Below are 24,460 nucleotides of genomic sequence, written 5' to 3' on the forward strand. Positions count from 1 at the left end.
GGCTACGCAGGGAGGTGTTCCTCCAAAGCGGGCTGTCACGATGGCTTTGGAGGAGGTTTTGCATGTGTCATGCATGTATATCACCACACTTCTGTGCCTGGTGCATGTGACAGTGTGGCTGCCATGGAGCTTGGGATGGTAATGGGGGGATGGAGAGAGTGTGTGCGTGTCCCTTGGGCTACCTATGGGCCTGGGACTAGGCTCCACATCCACCTGCGCACACCTCCACCCCCCCACCACACTTGGGGGATCCCCACAGGGCAGTTCTCACAGCCCCGCACTCCAACTTCACCCCGCCCCTTCATGAGTATTCAAATGTTATTATCATGTCGAGCAAGCCCCGCCCCTTGCGAACATTCCATTGGCTTTAGCATGCCGGAAGGGCCACGCCCCCTCATGAATATTTCATTTTATAAACATGGCGGGCTCCACCCCTTCATGAATATTCCATTCGTTAGCATGGTGGACCGCCGTCCCTCATGACTATTCCATTTTACTTCACGTGCCGGGGTGGCCCCGCCCCCTCACGAAGATTCCATTCTTATTAGCATACTGGGGAAGGGGGCGTCGGCGGCAGCGCTCCCCCTCATGCCTATTCAATGTCAGTAGCATCCGCCACCCGCTCCCGAATAGCCCCGTCCGTGTCCTTGGCCGAGGAGGCCCCGCCCCCTCATGAATATCCCGTCTTATTAGAATGCCGAGGAGGGGCGGTGCGCCCCGCCCCCCGACGGCCATTTGTAGCAGCCGCGGGGCCGCCGCGCGCAGTTCGCCCGTGGCCGCCGCGGCTGAGGGGCGCATTGGGCCGGCGCCTGCTCCCCACCCCCTGCGCGCCGCCAGCGCTAGTGGCCGCCGAGCCCCCTCTCCCAAGCCCTGCCCTGCCGTCCCCCCCCCCCCCCCGGCGCAGCAGGCATCGGCGGGAGTGCGGCTCCTCCGGCGGGCGGATGCCGATGGCCGCGGGCTGCAGGGACGGGCCGGGGCCGGGGCCGGGGTCGGCGCCGGGGCAGGAGAAGTACCGCCTGGTGGTGGTGGGCGGCGGCGGCGTGGGCAAGTCGGCGCTCACTATCCAGTTCATCCAGGTGCGGGGCCGGGAGGGGTGACCTTGAGACGGGGCTGGGGCACAAGGGACTCCTTGGCATCCCGGCGGGGCCGGGCTCAGCGCCAGCGGCTCCGGCGCCCCGGGTTTCTGCCTCCTGGGAAGGAGCCATGGTCTGGGTGGGCGTCTCCAGCCTCCCCGGGGTGGAAATGGGTGGAGAGCTTTAAAAAAACACACATGCACACAAAAAAAGAGAGAAGAGCAGCGGGCTGCGCAGGGCACGGGGGTGTTAGGGGGTGCTGGGCATTGGGGCACTGTTTCTTTTGAGCTGCCTAGACACCAGCCTTTTTTCCCCCAGGGAAACCCATGGGGTGGCTTGTGCTGGCCCTCTATCCAAGCTATTTCTTTTTCAGGAGCTCCGGGTCAGTGAAGTCTTTCTTCTGTTGCTTTCTAGTGCTGGAAAAGTGACAGGGCGGGCTGAGGGTGGTGTAACTCTGCTGCCCTGCATGACAGCAGCCTCTTGTTTTGCTGTTTTAATTTGCTCTTACCTTATTCCCCCCCCCTTGCCATCTTGATTTTTTGGCATTTTAAAACATCTTTTAGCAAGGCCAAATCAGTTCCAAATTCAACTGGGCAAAGCCCAAGAGGCAAGTCCCAAAATTCAGCTGAGCAAAACTTGGTGCTCATGTCTGTGTGGCTTTACCATGGGGCAGGTATCCTCCCTCGCAGGCTGGTAGGTCTGGGGATTCAGATACTTCCCAAAGCCAGGCTGGCCTCTTACCCCAGAGCCCTTGGGGTTCAGATGCCTCCAGTCTCATTTGGTTTTAGCCAAAAGGTGGAGAAGTTTTTGGCACTCTGCTTCAGTCTCTAGTGTTTGTTTCCAGGTGTGACTGATAATGAACCAGCACACTGGGGGCAGGGAAGGGAAAGAACTACAGAAGTCGATTAATATGATGGTGTTTTGATACCCTTTCTATTTACCTTCTCTAGGCAGGTGTTTTGGATAGTTGTGCAGAAATTGCTGCCTTCTGGCACCTTTGCATGTGTTTATTAGCCACATTTAAAGAAAGATGGGATGAGGTAACAGGCCTGTGCTGCAGATTCAGTGAGCATTTTCTGTGCAACCACTCCCCTGAGCTGGGAAGAGAGTGGCGTTAGATAACTGCCTGGGTGAGCCAGTGCTGCACAAAGCACCTGGTAACGTTTGTGTTTTAGAGCCAGCTTATAGTTTTTAGTAACTCCTGATCTTCTTGTTTGGATGGGTCTGAGCCCTGTGTATAGGGGGCCTTTGGATGGTGGGGGGGGGGAGAAAACTGGGCATAGGAACTGACATGTATAATGAAATAATATAGATGTTTATGATTCATCATCTAACCCAGTGGGGGTCAGCCTTTGTAGCAGGCATGTTACGAGTTAGCTCCGTGTTCTCTCTGCGTACCACTTTGACCCCCTTCCCCTGCCTGATTCACTGCTGTTTTCTGCCTTCTCTGCTGCTATGTTGCCTGTTACCTCTTGGATCTGCGGTGTGCTACATGCTGAAGCTGCCTCTGCCACTTGTGGCATGCTAGCTGCAGGTTGGCCACTCCTGATCTAGTCTCATGAAGTGGGTGCATTTGTTTTGGCTAACTGCTAAATCTCTTATCTAGATAGTATTTTTGAGGGCTGCAAATCTTTTGGTGTAAAAGCCATGGGAGAGATGAGTGGCTAATCTATTCAGAGGTGCTAAGATTAGAGTCATTATAATCCTCGCTTGCTGCATTTACTGGGTTCATCTGTGGTTGTGGATGCAGATAATTGGTTTATCCCTGGATGAGTGAAGCTAAAGTTTAAAGATTATCATTTTCATTTAAATCTGGTATTGCCTATGTAGTCTTGGCTACTTGCTTGTTGGTAAAGGGGCATCACCAGTGGGCACATCTGATTTATAAAATTTCATTGTTCAGTTCTAAGTATGGCGATGGACAAAATTCCAGCACTGTTTCAGAAGTGCAGTGCATTGCAACAGTGCTGAATTGGTTTGGGCCTTGGCTTTACTGCAGGAGCCAAGTTCCACCATAACTGTTGGCTTCCATAAGATATTGCAAACAAAGCTGATGAGGGACAGACTTACACAACGGTATTCATTGAGGTCTGGGTGTGGAGGACAGTTAGTGAGGAAAGGAAAGTAAAAGTAAAAGGAAAGACCACCCCATCTTGATATCGAAGGATTTGACTCAGACACATTAGCATTATGCTTTTTGGACTTGGTTTCTGTCTTTACTGCCACCAGTAGTTGTGGTAGCGTATGATTTGCTGCTTATGGTCTGGAGAAGAGGCTGTGAGGGGACTGCACCTTTTATGTCTGCTGCTTGTTACATGTTTATAATAGCTGCATGTTTAGGGACATACTGAGTATTCACGCAGCACTGTCTTTCTCAGTAGCTGAGAACACACAGTTCAGCAAGTAGTCTAGCAGCCCAGGCTAAATCTCCTGTATGTTTAAAAAGTTGTTTCCTTTGCAGCACATCAAATCCCCTGTCTCTTACAAGGGCTCTCCAAATGAAAATCCCAGTTTTCAGGGTTCTTTTCAATATAGTTTTTATAATTAGAATAGAAAGGAACGTAATCTTGCCTTCTCTGTTCTTGCAGAGAGCATCAGACTGGTCCTGTTTTTACGTGATGTTACAAAGATGGTTGTTTAGCAGTATGACAGTTCTATTTTTGTGGCTGTTCTGTGGCAAATGAAGACAAACTGTGTCAAAAATGAATATTACTAAATAAGTCTCTTATCTGAAACTTTTGAAAATAACAGTTTTATGCTCTCTCCTTCAAAGTTATTGATTGCTGCAAGCGTTGCATGCTTCATTTCAGAATTTTATAGGATTAAGCAGTAAACTCAGTTGACAGCTGCATGTGGACCATTTCTAAGGCTACATTCACAGCAGTGATTTTTAACTGAGTTTATATCCAGCTACACTTTCTGGATACAGAAGCCTTCTTTTTTTTTTTTTTTTTGTCTAACCAGCCCTGTCAACCAGTTTGAAGCTTTTGAAGTATGAGCAGGGCCCCCAACTATCTCTGCTTGCCGGCTTTGGATGGTTACATTTCTTCTGAGTTCTGGAAGTAGCGTGTCCCAGAGAGAGAGAATGAATGTCTGTCTTTTTTGTTTGTTTTTTGTTTGTGTTTTGTTTTTTTTTTTTTTAATCTCAGTTCATGTACTCTGGATACTCTCCCTATTGAGGCACTCAGTATGGGATAGCTGCCCAGAGTTGTCCAGAGTAAACCACTGTAAACATGATGTGTGTAAAACTTGTTTATAGCAAGGTGACTTTCTTATCTGTTATGAAAATATGGTTAAAGGTTGCTAGGGTAGACAGTGTTAATGCTATTAACATTTAATTGTGTGACAACCTGTAAACTGACTGGAGGCTGATTTTTTACTTTATTCCCCCCTCCCCCCTAGTGAAAGACTTCCATGGTTTAATTGTATTGTTAAAATGTTAAATATAGTCTTGAGCATGAAATCAATTTCTGAAGCAACAGGGTGGATCTGATTTAAATCAAGTCTATTTAAATCACTGGTCAGGATGCCCGATTTTAATCATTTTTCTACTGCAGTTGCTTTCTTGCTGTTTGATATCCTTTATTGATTTAACTTCTTTAAACTTTACACTTCTAGAGAAAGGTAAGGGCTTGACTGTGCGTACACAAACCTGTGGAGAGCCAATAGGGCTGATGGTTGGGTAATCACTAATCGGGTCTGTTCTCTCTCATCTCCATATACTGCTGTTAACAAAGATGTTATCTCTGGAGAGACAAATCCATAGTTTGAGAACTGAAACTAAGCATCGCAGAGATGCTTAATGGGATTTTGTAGACTGAGCACTGAGTCCCATTGGGTAGAGTGGTTTTCTTGAATTTTATCTATAGAGGAGCCTCTGGGGAACCTCATTAGATTGGGCCCCTAATATAGTCCATGGCCTGTTGTAACCTCTTAAGAAAAGTTTTATAAATAAGTTACCTGAATATATTGTCTCAAATAATATATAGGTAGAAGTTATAATCCCTATTCCATGATGCATAGATGATATCTTTGATCTTTAACATATCTTAAATTAAAACTATATGCTTTTTTTTAAAAGCATCTTAGCAACTGATTAAAAAACTGATTTTAAATAGAAAAAATCTGATTTACTTTTATTTTTATTTTTTTTAATTATTGATTTCCATCTACCCTGTGAATCAATATCTTGCTTTGTTGTTTTTGTTAAATAAACTAATCCTAGTCTTTCTCTTCAGAAAATGGCTGCAGGAGTAGAAGCTGATGTATTGATAGCTCTAAGAGGCAAGAACTAAATAAGTTCCTTGTATAATTTCTGTAGCCTGCTCAAACTTTGTGCTTTGGTAACAGTCAACTCTACCCATTTAACTGTATTTATACTGTGGATCATTACGTGCATTTGGTTCAGAGAGTCTCTAGCTTGCTTCAAAATTCTAAAGTTGCTTTGAGTTTTGTAATAGATTCTAGATGCTGGTGGATTCTCCCCCCCTCCCCCCCCTTCCCCCCGATATCTCTTATATTGTAGTAGTGCCAAGATGGTTTACTAAGGATCATGCCCATGTTCTAGTAGGCAGTACATACAAAGAACAAAGAATGTCGCTGACCCTAAAACCTTACAGTTTAAAGAAGAGCCAAATTGCTCCCTAAATGATGACAGTCGCATCAGTTGAAGTGTACAGTTGCAGGGAATAAAAATGAGACTTTTCTCCATGACTTGGTACTAAGTATATCATACTTTTACAAAGAATCATGCTCTCCTGTTTGTGTTAATGCTGCTACAGAACACTTTCATGCTTGCATTACTTTCCTTCAACTAAACTTTAGATTACAGAATCATTTTTTTTCAGGCATACATTTTTCCATAGATTTCCCCATTAAGTACTTGGAATTGAAGTTGGGGTGTTCTATTCCAGTAGTTGGAGTGGTATAGTGATGGGAGGCGGACAAGTTTCCTGGTGTGATCCTGTATACTGTGAGACTATGCATCAGTCTGCTTTGTATCTTTGACAGATGAAGGAGAGTTAAGGCTCTTTTTGCATGGTGTGAATTTACTATGCCTGGCAGTAGCAGTATTGAGCATGCTGTGCTGTTCCATGGAGGCTGTTTCCTAACCCAAAAACAGTGTACTGTGTTTGCATGGTGCTGCAGGTGGGATAGTTGGCTTGGGTCATTTGTTCTCATTAGCCTACTTGAAATATCTCACAGGCATGGCTTCCAGTTTAATAGGCAACCTGCATGGGGCAGTATGGTATCTTTGGGGGTTCTGCCTCCAGTTGGTTACTTTACCATAGCTTATTTACCCTAGTTAGTTAAGGGGGTAGAGAGAAGTGAAGCAATTGAAAGGGGTAAAAGAACTGAGATACAATGGAAGATTAGCTCAGTTGAGAAATTAAAAATAAGCCTTCACTTTTTGGGGTTCATGTTCAGTGCATGCCCCTCCAGCCTTCTAGGAAGGAGAACTAGTAGCACTGGCTCTCACAATCGGCTAGTGGGATGTGAGTAGCTCAATGAGTCGATTTCAGCTATTGTTTTTTAGATATTATTACAGAACACAAGATCTGACTTGATCTTGGTAATTCTCTGCATTGCTTGCCTCATTCAGAACCTTTATTTCTTTTCCTTGTTTTTGGGGGAAAGGGAGTATAAACATAATAATGGAAGTTGTTGAACTTGCCTGTGTTTTCATGGTTGTACAAAACTACAGAAACTCTTAGAAATTAGTAAACCTAGCTAGAATAGCTTCTTTGCAATAACTTTTCACTTTTTTATACTTGTCATAACAGTTTGCAGAATCTTTTTAGATTGATTGAACAGGTTAAAGGTTGGTTACATAGTCAAGTGAAGTCATACAGTAATTCTGTCTTTTTCTCAGAAATTCGGTAAGTGGCTTATTGTGTTCAGGGTCAAAAGCCGCCAGCCAGTTTAATTTTAAAATTAGGGGATAGCTGAATAGACTTCAGTTTAGGAGACTGAAGTAGATGGAAATAAGTGACTTATTTTTGTGGTGTGTGTTGTACAGCTTGCACAGCTGTTGCTACAATAGCTTTTCTACAGCTGTCATGTATGGGCCTGTTGCAGAATACCCCACATTCCCTTTTTACTCAGCCCTTTGTAACATTTAGCCTTTTCTTGCTTAAAGGAATACAGTCTAGTTAATACTTAACAGCACTTTTCACTTTTTATTTTATAGTTGACATTTGCTTGCCTTGTATTTTTTGATGTCTAAACTGAGCAGTCTACATATAATATAGTTTCTTAATTGCAAATGAGTTATAAAAGTACTTTTACTACTTTACTAGAAATGCTTTACACTTAATGCAGACTACTACAGATTCTAGTAGCATTTCTGAATTAGTGATAATTACTACTTTGATTGTTTTCCCTTATTTAGAACATGTACCTCTCCTATAACAAAAGCAGTCTTGCATATTGAATAGACTAGTGATTTTTCAAGAATCTGTGTGTCACTAGATCCTTGATGTCATTGATTGGATGCAACTGCAGCTGCTTTGAGTTTTTAATTTGTTCAACACCATTAAGTTTTAAAATGTTTTAATTCAAAAATGTGTTGTGGGGAATTGAAAGTGATAGCATTTAACATTACTTAACTTTAACTTCTAGTCTGGAAAAATTCTTGTAAAAATGACAGCTAGGGGTCCTGTGTACTTTATTCTCCTGTATCAGTTTGGCTCGGTTTACAAATGAGATATTATTCCAACTATCAGAGCTGTTAAATCAAGCTGTGTTCTTTTTGTGGCTTACATAATTGCCAAGTAAGAAAGGCCCAGTATTTGGAGTTCAGTATTTGAAACTGAGCTGACTCTTCTGTTGAGCAAAATGGTGCGTACTTGTATATGGCTTTATTGGCTCCTCTGTCCTTGTAGTAGTAAAATGTTATCTGTAAAACAAGCATATATGACTTGCATATGGATGGTGAGTCAGTGTTAAGATGACATTTGTTTTATACCACTGTTCCCTGGAGAATGTTTATTTTTACCACGTAAGGGGAGTTGTCCAGTAGCCATATCTGAGATCAAAGCTGCTCTTGAACAAGGTAACTTTCTGCTGAAGCCATGCGGAAGTTCTGTGTTGAAGCTGAGAAGGTGATGCAGTTGTTTTTTGCTTCTTTGTTTGCTTGTTTGTTTTCACCCTGCCTACAGAACAGTTTACTACATGTTTTGAGAGCTCATGATGGTTAAGTGGTTCATGATCCATGCAACAGAAGCATAAATGCCTCTATACATTCTGCAGACAAGGTTCCTTGGGTGAATTTGATATCTTTTATTAGACCAACCCAAATACTTGGAGAAAAGTTATTAAGCAAGCTTTCGGGTTCAAAAACCCTTCGTCAGGCTAAGGAAGTTTCAGCAGTTGTTGTACCAACTGCTTGCTTAATAACTTTTCTCCAACTATTTGGGTTGGTCTAATAAAAGATATCAAATTCACCCAAGGAACCTTGTCTGCCTATGTCCTTAGACCAACACAGCTACAACCTAAACCCCTGCTCTATACATTCTGGTCACTTTGTTAGCATTGCTCACCACTAAGAGCAAGTTATTCAGATGGACCAGATGCCATAAATTCCCAGGTCATGGTTTTGTGTATAGGTTGCCAGTTCTGGCATATTCCTTGCGTTTTCATGCACAAAATAAGGACTTTGCTTGAGTACAAAGCACCCTGCTTTGTTGATAAGTTATACCTCTGTAGAAAATGGGATTTTATGTAAACATACAAGTGTTTTGCCTTAACAGGTGGTGAAGTAAAAAAGATTTCCTAATAAGGTTGATGCTACAGCCACTTGGAATTGTTGGTTGTAGACTGTTTCAACTTTGGCTTCAGCTCTTTGTTTGTTGGCTCATTACCATCCAAAAGTGTTGGTGCTTAGTCCAGCCTAACTATACATCCAGAGCTTTTGAGTCGAGTCCCAGTGTGTATGTGCAGTTGGGAGGACCCAATCTCTCTTAGGAGACTCTCCCAGAAGGGAAAAGGACTTCAAACTAGTGGTCTGATGTTTGTTTGTATGCAGCAGTTGAAGTTATCCTATAATTTGCCAAATATATATTCTAATATATAAATGGAATCCATGTGTAGCAGCATATTCTTACAGTCGTGCCAGGCAGCTGCTTCAGGGAGTGGTCTGGCATTGTGGAGAAGGTGCCACACAGCAGCATAACAGTTACTTAAATGGAGAGAGTGCTATCTGGATTGGGTTGGCTTCCCTATATAAAATGATTGGGCAGATGTTCATGTTTAGTTTGTCTGTCAGTCTTCCTGATGTCACAAGTTGATTAGGTAGTAGTTAACACAAATACATCTATATATATTAAAAACAGGATGGAATTTAGATCCGTTTATCTTCCTCAGAATTGAGCATAAGTGGTATGCAAGCCTTGAGTCTGGCTCCCTCCACAAAGATGCATTTCACTTGCTGTGAAATGAATAATTCTGTAATGCTTCTGGGGGGAGCAGGGGGTCACTTCTATATCCAATTGGGAGCACATAACAGCTTTGAAGCAACTAGCAATTTCTTATGCAAGAGGGAAGTATTTGGGATTTTAACACAATTTATCAGCTGGAAATGGGAGCTGTCACCATATAAACCTAATGCCTGCCCACCAAGTGCTCCACAGATCATTGCTGGTCAACAAACCACTGTCTGAGAACCAGTGAGCTGCTTCTGTAGCAGAAAAGACTTTTGGTGACTGACTTATTTATTTAATTGTTAAAATAAGAATATTATGGCTCCCAATTTACTGATAAACCTAATGAAGGCAGGAGTGGTTGTTCCTGCCAGTTGCTTCCAGGTCTGGCTCGGCACATCCCTCTTGCAAACAGAAGCAGGTGGGACACTTCTGCTCAGGGGTGTTGGTGCAGCACCTTCCAGAGAAAGAAGGTAGGCTGAGACTTTGGAACAGCGGTTCTCAACTGGGGTGTTGCCAAATTCAGAAAAGCTATGGAGGGGTGCCCAGAGTTCTGTCTGGCATTGGCTTTGAAAGGCAGACATCAAAGCTCAAGTCTGACAGGGTGTTAAGATCTTGCTTTTTTTTGAGCTTATAGAGTAATACCTGTCACTAGTTTCAATGGAAGCACTCTTGTTGAAATAAGCACTGACTGCTTCATTGAAGGAAATGTAGTGTTGATGTTTTTTTGTTCGGCAACTTTGTTTTCAGATGAACCTGGAACAAGTTAATTTATGAACTATTTTTGTGTTTCCTTTCCTTCTTTCCTTTCCAATAATGCAAATAGGCAGGCAGGCAATCTTTCCCAGCCAACTTCGTACTTATTCAAATGGTTTCTTTTAGCAGTAATTTCTTTGCTTGTAATCATACTTTGCCACAGCCTTGGGCCCTTGTGCTTAAAGAAAAGTGGGAAACGGCCGCTTTTTCATTTCTGGTTGGTTTTACACCTTTGGTTTAGTGAAGCAGTGACTTATCTTCAAAGTCACATTCCAAACACATATGTAACTCTTAACCTGAATAACTTGAGACCTTATTAATGCAGGTTCCATAGTGCTGTACAGATGAGGCAGTCTGTGCCTCAAAGAACTGTCAGTCTAAATTAGACGTAACACAAAAGGGGAGACAAGTTGTAAAAAGAATAGAACGTGGGAAGAGAAGACGAGTTATGGTAGGAACATTATGCTGACTTGTCTGGCTGAGAATGCTGTGGCTTGTGTTCTCTTGTTTAAAATACTAAAGGGATGTAGTGCCTGTGCGTATATATGTATTTCAACAGTTACAAGGTTGGGCATATAAATCTATTTGACCTTGAATACTGAGATCTTCCCTTGTCATCATGGGTAGTCACTCTTAACACTTCCATTTATGAGTAGGGATATGTCTTTTGACCTTGAGTAGAATCACCTGTCCTGACCACTCTTGTTTTCTAAGCATTTCCCCCACCCCCTAATTCTTCCTTACACCTCATCTGTATCTGGAGTTCAGTGTTGGTGCAGGAATAAATCTTAATACTTTGTTAGAGAAGACAAATGCAAGAGCACTAGTTTTCCATTTGTATAACTGGCAGTAGAGAGTAAATAAAGATATTTACTTAAGATACATTGGTTTTCTCGCTCTCCATTTCAAGGTCGTATCATACTTCAGTACCAAACTAAACTAATTGCATGGAATTGCATGCAGAAATAAATCTCTGAAACGTGAATTGAACTCTATACAGTTGGAGTAGTAAATGTGGTCTGTGCATTGCTGTTTCTAATTTTGCTGAAAGTGTAGCCTAAAATGACACCATCTTGTATTGTTTGCTTAGACGTGAAATGCTAAAGGAAATACAGTGCACACTTAATGCTTTAGGATATACTGCGTGGAAAAACTATACCCATACCCCTTTAAAATCTTGTCTATTCCTAATGGAAATCTTGGAGGAGCCAAGTGGTGCACTAATTGCACGAATTGCGGTTCCCTCTGAAGTACCTGTAAGGAGCATTTGACACTTGGCAACTTCTGCATGTGGTCATACTCTCCTTGTGCAAGAAACGCTTTGGAAGGGCCTAAAATGGAAGCTGTCTATCTATTTCACAAGATTAGTGATGCAAAGTTGCAATTCTGTCTCTCCATGCCTAAGGTTAGCAGTCTGTAAGTCATAACACTAATAGAAAGGGTTAGTGTCTCACAAGAACAAGTGTATATAGTTTACACTGTTTGTATTACCATAGTACTTCTAAGTAGTAGCCATAGACCAAGGCACCATTTACCAGATGTACACTGAACAAAGAGCTTGCACTGCAAGATAGGATTCCTTTTACTCCCCTACATATATATGAAATGATACAGATCAGCATGATAGGCTGTGGTCTAGCATGCTGGACTTCTGACCACTTTCAAGTTTGCTAGCATTATGGCAAAAGCTTTTAAGAGGTAGATTTCTGGATGCTTTGTGGAGCAGCAGTGGGTAATATACAAGTTGTGATGGTGATTGGTGTCATGCAGAGATTTTACTCAAATCTATAAAATGTAGGTATGACCTCCATTATAAGGAGGGCCTAGAAAAAGGTCCAGGTCTATCATGACGTTCAGGTTTCTGGCTTGTTGGGATGGTGGCATTGTCTATAGCACTGGGGAAAAGACATGGCAGTTCTGATGGTAGACTGATGGAAAATGGGAGTTGACTTCTTGGCTATCTCCCTCTGTCCTCCCTTTAGTGTTAAGGTATCAATAAGCCATGAAAGGCCTTGAAAGTATACACAAGTGACTGTGTTTCTCATGATGGAAAACCAAATCAATAGAGGGGTTACAAAAAAGGGTGACATTCTGAACCAATATGAATGGGGCCAGATTCTATTTCTCAAGGGGAGAGGAGGATTTTTTGCAGTAATTGCTTCTGGGTAAGATGATTTCAGCTACATAGATGCACTGGGAAGGCCCTATTTTGGAGATGTTACCAAGGAATGCTTGTCACTTTCTCTAGGGACTCATTTGCTGCAAATGATGAGTAGGGACCTACTTAATTCACAGTTTTGTGGAAGCTGTGAAATCCAAGATTGTCTGTGAAATCAACTACAACGACAACAAAAACACTTAAAATGCTGGCTCCCCAGTGGGAGCCAGCAGTCCTCACTGCCGGGAGGAGAAGGTGTTGGCTGGTGGGGCAGCACAAAGGGCAGTAGATAAGATGACTGCTGCCCCCTTGTCCTTTCCCTGTCAGGGCCTCTCCACCAATCAGTGTTGAGGGGCAGGGCTGCAGCCCTGCGAAGGACAGCCAGCAATCAAGATGGTGGCCGCCCTCTTGTCTCATCCCTCTTCCCCCCGGGGCCTCTGCCAATCAGTGGTAAGGGGTGGGGCTGCATGAAGGACAGTCAGCAGTCAAGAGTGTCGTGTCGTGTCGTGTCGTGTCGTGTCGTGTCGTGTCGTGTCGTGTCGTGTCGTGTCGTGTCGTGTCGTGTGTCCCTCCCCCTCCCCCCCCCCGGCCTCTCCCCTGCTTAGCAGTAAGGGGCATGGCCACTACGAAGTGACCACAGAATGAGAACTTTGTTGTGATCAACCTGTGAAAATTGGTAAGCCCCCACTGTGATTTAGGTAGACCCCTAATTATGAGTATGGAGAACTAGCTGCTACCAAAGACAGACCATTGCATCCACCTTTTCAATAGTCTAGTTGGAAAGGACTCTAAGAGCTGAATGCAGGAGCACGGTGGTTCTGGAAAAAAAAAAAAATCCAGGAGATGGTTTTAGTTGTTAAGAATCACGGTTTAGGTACCAATAACATCCATAATTGTCACATGAATATCTCCAGTGCCTGCACTTGTTACTAGAAGCACTAATCACTGGTGGTAAAGTGATAGTTCCTTTGGAGCCTTCTTTTAGACTTGTAAGGAAATCCTTGTTGCCTTATGCAATGCTGCTTAAATGTTAAACATTCTTCAACTCCAGCAATTATGTATTTTGTAGATCTCCAAAAAGTGAGAATGGATATTATAATTTTACTGTACAGAAGGCTGGAAACCTGCCACTAAACCTGAATGTGCTTTGCTTAATGTAGGTCAGAAGATGAAAACGTTAAGTTGAACAGTAAATCTTTGTATGAAATCCAACATCTGCAGACAGGAAAAGTGGCTTATAAAATATTTTCTGCTAACATCTTCACTTCCAGCAAGATCTATGGTTGGTGGTGCCTTATGCTTAATACCATTAGTGGTATTCCTGGAATCATCCTGCTTTTTAGGAAAGCCTTTTTACACTTTGCTTGCCTTGTGAACATGAAATTCCTAATGTGGTGTGCTTGTACATGTGTTACCAGATAAACTGCTGGAAGTGATGGGCTCTGTCAGGGTTTATCAAACTTGACATAGATCATACCAGCCTTTCCTTCCATAGATTACACTTTCACAATTTTTTTACTTTGACCCTCAGGGAATGGCAAGAATGTTTTTAATGATTCAATATTTAGAGTAAACAGCATGAATCTCTAGTCTTGTTTACTGGCACACAAATAAAAGGTTCTGCTTTTTTTTTCTGGAATTTGGGTACAGTGGATGAGGTTTCCTTTTTATATGAAGAAGTCTTTCGAATGGTGATGTCTTCCCTGGGAATAGAAATTCCTACCTTAATGGGTCTGATGCTGAAGTGCTGAACTCTTTCTGGTAGGGATAGTGAGATGTTCAGCATGCTTTGAGAGTGTATACACAAGGTCTGCTATCATCCCAACAACTTTTACTTAGTTAATGCTACTTTTTCCTCTCCAAACCAGCATATGGAAGCCTTTAATATGTAAATTGTGATTTGGAAGGTCATTTTTCTGCTATATGTCAGATACTATCCAAGTTCCTGAACAGTTGAATGTTCCCAGTTTTGTTTCCTGAGACTTAGTAATTAGGTCTGTGTGTGCGTGCGCAAAACATCTGTTTTCATGTTGGCTGTTATGAAGTCTTTCTAACTGTTGTTTAGTAGGATTGTCACTGGAGGGTCATGTCCTACGCTCCTTCAGAAGACGGGCTAGATTTGCACCTTTGTAGTCTAATGAAATCAGAGAAACAGATGCTCATTCAGTCATTTGTCAGCAGTGAGAGCAGCTGTCAGGTTAGTTGCACAACACTAATTTTACCAAATAACTATGATATTGTAGCTCATTACCTATTTGATGTCTTCAGATTAGAAAGCCTACTAAGTACCCATCGCAAAGCATGAAATACAAAATACAAATATGGATTAGAGCACATTGTGCCTTGGGTGGTATGCCTGGTAATTCAGCAATTCAGGCTGTGTTTATTCAGCTTCACACATGGAAAGAAATATCTGAAATGTTGAGGTTTGAATACAAAGCCATATATTTGAACAATGAGTCAAAAGATTGCCCTCTATTTCTTGAACACTGGAGTTAAGTCAGTCAAGGATATGCTCGTTCCAGGCAAAAGTCCCAAACATCTGGACTGGTAGTGTGTCTTTGCAGGCTAAAATGCGGGTGTTCATGGTAACTCTTCAGTTCATGAAATGTGACTCATCTACCCTGACTCTTCCCTTCCTACATCAGGGTAGATTTCTTCTCTCTTTTCCTAATGGACTGGCTAATGTGGAGAAGGGGGGAATCAAGTTCCATGTTCTTGGCTCAAATGCTACCTGGGTATATTGTGGATGTACCAGTTGGCTTCCTGGCTTGCTTTTCCATTTTACCTGTAGGGTAAATTGATGAATAGAGAAGTATCAATTACCCTCTCCTGGTCCATGTTTTTATTCCCCAAGCTTCTTGAGATATCCGATTTGCCAGCCATGAACACTCTTAATCTTGGGATCTTTTTTCTTGGTTAGTTTTTCACTAAATGTATTCGGTACACTTGATAATGGAAAACTTTGAAGCTTATTTTCTTACTTCTTAACCCTCTGCATGGTTGTTTCAGGTTTTAAAAATTATACTATTAAATTGCCAACTTTACTGACTTCACTCTGATTTCACTGGTCACAGTGAAGCTAAGGACAAAGTTCAGCCAGAATCTGTTTTAGTGGTGATCTTACAATAAAGCTGTTCTGCAGCTGCATTGTTGCAGCTGACTCTTTCATTCTTCAGTAATTAAATGTAATTAGGAGAGATTGAAAAGTTTTACACATCTACAAAGCTAAGAAGTCATTTGTCTTGCTGTTTGTTATAACAGTTGATCTTGCTATACCAGTGCAATATCCGATCTTTTTTTTCTAGAATACTTGGTAAAATTTTACATCAAATTAACGTGCTTTGAAATTCTTACCATGTATCATAGAGCAGGGGTTTTCAACTGGGGGTATGCATACCCCTGGGGGTACTTTGGAAGGCCCCAGGGGGTATGTGGCAGCGGTGCGTAGAAACTGCTGGCACTTTCTGGTTTGCTGCTGGCACTTCTGAGCTTGCTGCTTCGCTGGGGGATTTGCCCTCTTCCCCCCCTCCAGATCATCCACCGGTCGTTGAGGCACTCCCTGCTTCTTAACCAGCTGCTGGGGCTACCCCAACCAAAAAGGGTTGAAAACCCCTGATTTTGAGAGCTCTGTGTAATAGAAAATGATAGCAATAGGAAGTTGTTGCTTAGTGCAATATCCATCAAAATTATATTAATAAAATGGCTAATAAGCATTAACAAATTAACAAGTTTAAAAAGTTTCACTATTATCTGACCTGACCTTTTTGAGGACCACAACAATCTTAATGTAGTGGCTAGTGAGTCTTCTCCAAAAAGTCTGTGAATCAATTGTTACATTTAATCATAAAATCACTTGATCCACATCTTCCAAGCGTACCTTTTGCTGTGTCCCTTGGCTTTCTTCGTTTCTTTTTCTTTTGGCTTCGTCTGCTCTTTCCTGTAGTTAATCTCCTTTCTGATGTTCATGTTGCTTTCTTTTTACCCTGCACAACCTTCTTTTCAGATCTACCACATTAATGTTTCTTAAAGGTTTCTTGTGGAAACGGAACTAATTGGCTAACAGCCAGTGTAGCTAAGAACTGATGAAGTGGGGGAAATGTAGGGGAGAAAAGTTAATCATCTACTCTACTTTAAGACTATTGCTATTTTTGCAGGGCGCTAACTGTGGACCCAGCTTTGTGGGAGGGATTCCCTCTTGTATCAGGTTACTAGATACCTGGACTCTTGAAACCCCCAGTTACCTCTGCCTTCTGGGTAGGGTTGGCAAGCCATTCAGTTCACTGGTCAAATCATGTCAATAGATTGGTCAGTTGACTGCTTGTTTGACTACATTCAAGTTGTCAAATGTTCCAGAGTCAAGAATGTCCCTTTTATAGGCGGTAGCCTCCTTCTCTTATTGAGTTATGGTATTATCTGTTAGCAGGGGCAAGACTGAGGGCTCGTTGCCCCTCAGCACTTCAGGAGTTGGGAAACATTGACCTACCCCATTTAGGAACAAGGTGGGTCAATACCTTGCCCCTCTCTTCTGAGCTCTTTCTCCTTTTTTTTTTTTTTTTTTTTTCTTCTCTTCCTCCACTTAAGCCACATGGCTGTTGTGCAGTGACAGTAGGACTAGGTCCACCCCAAGAGATTTCCTGGGACAGCAAATGACAAAACACGAGTCGTCCATTCGGAAACCAGAAATAAATTGAAGACTTCGGCCTCTGGGAAGCTGGTGACTGTATATCACAATTTAAGATTAGAAGAGAAAATGGGAGATGAAGAGTTGATCCAGTATTCAGAGGAAGCAGGAGATACAATGATGATAAAGATGTAGATAAAAACAGTTGAAGCTAATTGAAGATAATACAAAGTAAAATGAGGAAGAGTTGGCCATTTTCCTACCTGGCATAACTGCATTTAAAAGTTGACATTTGTCTCTATAGTTGCCATGTATATTTAATTTCTTTTTTACGTTTGTAAACCTTGTCTGCAGTAGGTTATCTACTGGTGCTACCATTAATTCACGTCGGCTGGTGATAACCAGGGATCCTGGCTTTCTATGATTTTTAAACCCTCAAATCCATTATTAAAATTAAAGGTCCCCCACAGCCCCATCTCCCCCTCCCCCCCGCACTGCTGGTGCCCCTTACTCCACCCCACAGCTTCCTCAGCCCTCCTGATGCCCCTCTCTTCCCCACAACAGCCCCCCAGCCACACACATGCACACAAGACACAGACATGCAGGCACAGACACTGACATCCACCCCAAAATGTAAGAGGGTGGGGGAGAAGGGGCAGGGGAAAGGGAAGGTGCTGGGGGGGGGCGCGCAAATCAAGAAGAGGGGAGGGAGTGTGCCCCTGTGCCCACTCCTAGGACCAGGGTGGGAGGGTGAGGGCAGAGTTGCCCCTCTGCAGGCCGCACATGCTGGGTGGCCTGACGGGTTTGCATATGGCAGCTGCCACCCCAACTCTGCTGCTGTGTCCCGTGCTGCCTTCCCATGACCAGCTGCATGGTTTCGCATGCGGCGGCCACCACTGCACTGCTGCTTGTGCCCTGCAGCTGGCTGCACAGCTCTGTAGTGGTGCAGGGTGGTGGCTGTGTGCCAGCTGGGAGGCTGGGGGGAGCTCGCATGCAGCTGCCACCACCTCTGCTGCTTGCCTGTGGAGTGGTGTTTGCACAGAGGTGGCCGCTACATGTGCCCCCTCTTCCTGGTCCATGGGCACAGCTCTGAAGATGAGCGGTGGTGTGAGGTGGTGGCAGCCGGTGTATGCAGAACCTCCCTACTAGTTGGCCTGGTGGCGCTCGGCTACCACCACCATCATCCCACACCGCCATTGCTGCTTGTCTAAGGAGCCATGCCTGCAGGTGGGGGGGAGGGGAGGGGTTCATTGCATTTGGCAGCTGCCTCCACACTGGTGCTGCCACTCTGTGGCTGGCCACACAGCTGTGTGGGCCTAGCTCTACAGGCAAGCAGCAGTGGTGGTGGTCACTGTGTGCGAGTCCCCTTCCCCCCATCCCCCAGCCAGCACACAGCTGCCACTGCCACTACTCCTTGCCACTGTGGAGCTGTACAGCTGGCCATGGGATGGCAGTGGTGGCAGCAGCTGCATCCAAGCCACCCCCTGGCCCGCTCCCCACTGAATGCCATGCAGCCAGCCATGGGAAGGTGGTGTGGTGGTGGCTCCTGTGTGCAACACCCCCCCCCCCCCCCCGGCCTGCAGAGGGGCACCCTGCCTTCATCCTCCAGCCCTACTCCTGGGAATGGACTGAAGTGCAGGGGTACGGAGGTGTTGTAGTGTGCTGCTTGGGGCTGGTGGCACCCGGCATGCCCTCGCTCCCTCAGCCACCTTTCCCCTCCCCCAGCCCTGCCCCACTTACCTCCAGCAGCGAAGGGTGAGCCTGAGCCCGAGCCCAGCCTTGGCTGACTCAGAGGCTTAGGCCCTGCCCTTCCTCCTCTCCCTTCCCTTCCAGCAGGGCTGGGGGTTTCCTGCTATTTCTGCAATCAGCTCTTGTGGGCTGGAACTCGGCCAAACTGCAAGAGCTCTTTGCAAGTGGAGAATCCATGATTTTCTCTGTTTTTCCATGGGAAACGGAAAACCTGGATCCTTGGTGATAACAGTTTTTTGCAAAATGTAGCATGGGCATAGACCAATGTTTCTAAATTTCTTCAAGTGATTCCTACAAGATAATGTTATTGAAAGGAACATACTCCCTCTTTTTAGTTGGGGTAGGATTGCTTAGAAATCGGAGGAGGCAGGAGGCACAGAAATGATGAGACAATTTCCCTTAGATGTCACAAAACCATCGTTAAGTGAAATTAGTTTGAATTTGAACAAAGCTTTGAATTGCTTATTTGAATTATTTAAGAAGTCATTATAACTTGGGCAGTAGGGATTGTCATCTGTTTTAAATTAATGTTTTTAAGTAAACGAGTCGGCAAAATCCTTCTTAATTAATTTTGTGTGTACTGAAGGAATTCTAATAGTACACTGCATTTTGAGATCATTACCTTGGTGGCAGGGGTTATGTCATAGTTGCAAGGAGACATTTATAAAATTGAAACCTTTCATTTGCTTTCTAACTGCAGTCTAACTCCCATTAATTAACTGGTAGAATATTTTGCTATGATGTTTCTTTTTGACACTTACCAGCATATTACATAATATCAGTTTGCTTTTTGCTGGAGAGGTCCATAAAAATAATGGAGTAGAAGAATCCTTGATATTTTCATACTTAAAGCTTGTGTTTCTAAATCACTTCTATTAGTAAATAGGAGTTTTTAATTGGATAGTGTCCTTATGCCAGCAACAACAGTTACTGATGGTTTTCTTAACTAGTTCTCTTATGCTCGTCTGTTTCAGTGCTCTCATTTTTTGAATAGTGACATAAAAGTAGACTTAATACCACCAGAATTTTAATAGACTCAATTGAGTAGTAAGTTTGTGTTGGGTATATTAAAAAAAATCATTCTTCAAGATAAACATTTTGGAAAATATCACAGATTATTTCAGATAGCTAATACTTGTAAAGAAATACCTGCAAGTACTTTCAACTTTGTGGCATGGCGGTAGCTCTGCATGGCTGTCCTGACAGTGACATAAAGCAGCCCACTTTGCCCTGTATTATCTGCCACCTTCCCAGCAGGTTGCATTCCACACATTGCAGAGCTGCTGATCCTCCTCCACTCTTGCTTTGACTTGCTTTGGTGGGGGGAGTTTGAAGACAGATTCTGCTATTTTTAAGGGGCCTTTCATTCATCAGAAGGGGATCTGATAAGAAGTGTGATAGTAAGGGAATATTAATTTGTTTTTATGACTGCATAATGCCCCTTTTGTCTGTGTTTGCAGAGACTAAGGAAGTAAATATGACAGGCGGTAAAGAGAGAGAGCAAGCCAGACATGAAACAGTATTGCTTGGTAACATCAACTGTTAATTCAATCCAAATCTTTATTTTTAAAAGCCACCCTTAATGAAAGCAACAAATTTGCCATTTTCTGATCTGTCTTTTCTATTGTTGTTTTTGTGGTTGTTTTTTACTCAGGAAAACTGTTATTTGTCAAGATTAATTTTGCAGTCAAGTGAGCTCCAACTGAAGGAGTTCAGTCTGCATGGGGATGTGGCCTGCCCAGTTATTGTGGTCCCCAGCTGATCATTGTGTGCATTAGCAGTGGTTCTCAACCTTGTTTGTACCAGGACCCATTTGTAAATATCAATGGACAGTCCTGACCCGTGCCTCCTGGCCCCTGCCCGCCAGTGTGTAGGGCAGGGGGTGGGTGTGTGGGACAAGGGGGTTCCCAAGCACCACCTCTGAGGCTGGAACTCTGCCAGCCTGCAAGGCAAAAAACACATTTTGCCCCAATTTTCTCCTTTTAAAGGAGAGTCCATTTTTAATGTTTGTTCATGACCCTTTCATATATTCTTGTGACCCATTTTTTTGGGTAATGACCCACGGGTTGAAAAACGCTGCATTAGTGTGATCTTTTGCCTGAATCTCAACAGTTTGTTTGTTTTTTTTCCCAGGCTCCTATTAACATGTATATGTTGCCTACTAAATTTTGTATTTTTTTTCTTTCACATGTTGTGTGAAGATTGACAAGAGTCTGAGGTACAAAAATTTTGGAACATAAGGCCTCCCACAGCCCTTGAAATAATATCCCCTCTTGCAAGGGAGACCTTGATTGCTTTTCCACCTGTTCTGGGGAGGAAAGTACCATAGAACAATAATCTTGTAAAGCAAGATAATTCCCTCTGGTACCACTGAGTGCACTTAGGTAGAAAAGAGACAGTTAGGCATGCGTACCATGAATAAAATGGAAGGGGCTAAATGGAATGACTTGTCTTTTAATTACTTCTCTTCTGCCACCTCTGAGTAGGGAGTGCAGGAATTGCTCCTGTGGTAGGTTGAGTGATCCTGTCCATGGCTTACCTGCACCGCTGGATTTAGTGTCAAAGAGCATGAAAACCAGCAATTTCCAGTGGCCAAACAAATTGTTTACAGGCTGTAGTGAGTTTGAGAAATGCAGACCAATTTGGGTATATTTGATGAATCTAGGTCCAGGACTGGTGTGCAGTGGAAAACCAGAAGAGTTCTGGACAAATGGAGATGCCTTCCCAGAAAGCTGGACTCTTCCTGTTGAGCCCTTATTACAGTTCAAAACTGCCAATTTATTGAGAATTCCTGGAAAATGGTTCACGTTAGTTACAGTAACTTTCTTGACAAGCAAGCCACCTAAGTTTGCAGCAATCTAGAAAATATGAGAGTCTGCCGGCAAATAATGCCTCCTATTCTTTTTCAGCCAGATAATTGTTGAAAAACGTATTAAACTTGTACCTCATCTCTGAACATGCAGCTGTTTTTAGCATAGGTTACCTTCTCCATGAGTAGTCTTGTTCCATGGATGAACAGGGACCTGTATCCCAACATCGTGAAAGTTCTTGTCCCAGTTGTGTACCCACTGTCACACAGCCTCCACACTTCTGTCATCCTGAAAATGTTGCTCCTGGGGCTGTACAGAGGATGTGGCAGCACAGTCCATTCAAACAATGAGATTTGCTTCTGCGGTGCACAGGATGGTGTGGAAGACTGCTGTGCAGTAGCAGCACTTCAGACATGTCTTCATTGGGACAGGCTCTTTGCATAAGATATTTTTGTTTCTTCAGGGTCTTGATGTGGAACAGACCTTCTGAGTTTTATCATGGTTACCTCTAGGCAAGGAATTGACAAGAACACCACCCTCTATGCCCGTGATTTACTTAGAATCATAGTCATAGAAAATTAGGGTTGGAAGGGACCTCAGGAGGTCACCTAGTCCAACTCCCTGCTCAAAGCAGGACTGTCCCCAACTAGATCATCCCAGCCAAGGCTTCGTCTAGTTAGGTCTTAAAAACTTCCAAGGATGGAGATTCCACAACTTCTCTGGGTAACCTGTTCCAGTGTTTTACTAGCCTCCTAGTGAGTTTTCCCCCTAATATCTAACTTAAACTTCCCTTGCTGCAACTTGAGACCATTTTACTTAGGATGTAAGAATTAGGAGGTATTACTTTCTGGCCCCTGGCAGATGTCGTTTTAGTCGCATGATTGGGATCTGATGAATTTTATCCCAGATCTGCAAAATTATACTTCCTGCCATGTCAAATGTACATGGCAGAGTGTGAGATTTGTGGGGATCTTGTATAAAATTGGTCAGATCCTAGTTTCATGACTTCTGTCTTGCAGGGAGCCCAAAATCTGGGGCTACTTGATGCTGTACTTCCTACGGCTCCTTTCAGTTTGTCGGTAGCTTATGCATTAGGTTGCACCTTGCAGACTTAGGCGCAAGCATATGGGGAGTTGATCAGCTGGGTGAACTCCCTATGTGGCAGCACCTAGAGCTACAGCGGTGCAGCCTGATGCGCAGTTCTACTCTGCAGCTTTCCACTTGCTGGCACATGACGAGCTGGTCAGCTCATGGCCTCCCCACAATAACAACTAAAACCACAGCAGTAGAGCCTGATGTAGTGTTCCACCAGATAGCTTTCAACCTGCCAGCACGTGGGACATCTTTGTGGTTAAATGTATGATAAATGTTATATCTTCCAGAATTCTCTGACTGATCCTTGTGTATAGATTTTCTGGAGGTGTGTTGGGGTTATGGCTGGCTCCATTCATTCCAAGGTTGGGGTAGGTGAGGAAGATATTTTGTTTTGTTAGTATTAGCTATTTCATGTGGGAAGAAGAGTTTTTAAAATGGTCTCATTACGTGAACTTACTTTCTGCAGCAAGAAGTTAAACTAGAGTCCTCAGCTGGCTGGACAAATGAGGCATAAGGAATTGTAACCAAACAAGTTTAACTTTCAGTGATTTGAATCTCCCTTTAATGTACGATCTTAAACTAGAGATGCTGCACCATGGGTGGTGATAGTGGACTAGTACAACCAGAGGTGGATAAAAATCAACGATTTAAAAAAAAAAAAAGGATGTTTTAAATAAAAATATATTTTTTGATTTATTTTTTTTAAGATATTAAAAAAACTTTTTTTATAAAGATGGTTTTAATTTAAGATATGTTAAAGCTCATACATATCATGGAATAGGGATTGTAACTTCTAACTATATACTATTTGAGACAATATATTCATGTAACATTTTTAGAAGTTTTATAAATGGGTCACAGCAGGCCATGGACTGTATTGGAGGTCTAGTCTCATGGAGCTCCCAGAGGTGCCTCTATAGACTTTTAAAGATTAATGAAAACCACTCTACCCAATAGGACTCAATGCTCAGTCTAGAAGATCCCATTAAACATCTCTGTGATGCTTAGTTTTAGTTCTCAAACTGTGGATTTGTCTCTCCAGAGATAACATCCTTGTAAACAGCAGTATGTGGAGTTGACAGAACAGACCTGATTACCCACCCATCAGCCTTATTGGCTCTCTGCACGTTTGTGTACACACAGTCGACTCCTTACCTTTTTCTAAAAGTGCAAAGTTTTTTCAAGAAGTTAAATCAATAAAGGATGCCAAACAACAAGATTGCACCTTTTGCAGAAAACAATGATTAAACTGAGGCTTCCTGACCAGTGATTTAACTAGTGATTTAAACCAAATCCACCCTGGTAGCAGCAAGGACTGATTCTTTTTTTTTTTATTGTTGTTTCCTCCCCACCATCCAGTAACTTAGTGCCTAGAGCTGATGCCCTGGTTTCTCTTCCCTCAGTTATGCTACTGTCTTGAACATCTTGAATTATCTTGACTATCTTGATTGAATGTTCCACCTGTTACTAGTTTGTGTAATCAGTACACTCTTTTGATAGACAATACAAATGTATTAATTGTTTTCATTGCAATTGTCTGTGCCATTGGAGATGCATGTTAAGTACCTAAATTGAACTTCTACACTACAGCAATAGTAAAATCCTGTCTGCAAAATAGAAGAGGCTAAAAATTGTTGGGCTTATCCTTTTAAGAGTTTGTGGGAAATCTGCAGTACTGTTTAAAGTATGGCATAGGCAAGGCAAGTAGCACTGCTTATCAAGGTTGCCTGATGCTTCCTATGATAAGATTTCTGTTTTCAGTTGCTTATAATTTT

The 24,460-nt window shown here is 43.0% G+C and overlaps 1 protein-coding gene and 1 long non-coding RNA gene across 2 annotated transcripts in view; one reads left to right on the forward strand and one right to left on the reverse strand.

The window, feature by feature from the left end:
• The first annotated feature begins 756 nt into the window (after positions 1-756).
• RRAS2 (RAS related 2) overlaps positions 757-24,460 on the forward strand; it is a 79,999-nt gene continuing 56,295 nt past the window's right edge. Inside the window, exon 1 of the mRNA XM_006270586.4 lies at positions 757-1,076. Coding sequence (XP_006270648.2) covers positions 942-1,076 — 135 coding nt within the window. The 5' untranslated portion in view covers positions 757-941. The remainder of the gene's footprint in view (positions 1,077-24,460) is intronic.
• On the reverse strand, positions 15,047-16,591 carry LOC109280551 (uncharacterized). Its single transcript, XR_002086924.2, has 3 exons — positions 16,288-16,591; positions 15,765-16,037; positions 15,047-15,195 (listed from the first exon to the last, which is right to left on the reverse strand). It is a non-coding gene; the product is annotated as an uncharacterized LOC109280551 (long non-coding RNA).

The sequence above is a fragment of the Alligator mississippiensis genome, chromosome 2 (genome assembly GCF_030867095.1).
Source record: "Alligator mississippiensis isolate rAllMis1 chromosome 2, rAllMis1, whole genome shotgun sequence".
Lineage (NCBI taxonomy): Eukaryota > Metazoa > Chordata > Crocodylia > Alligatoridae > Alligator > Alligator mississippiensis.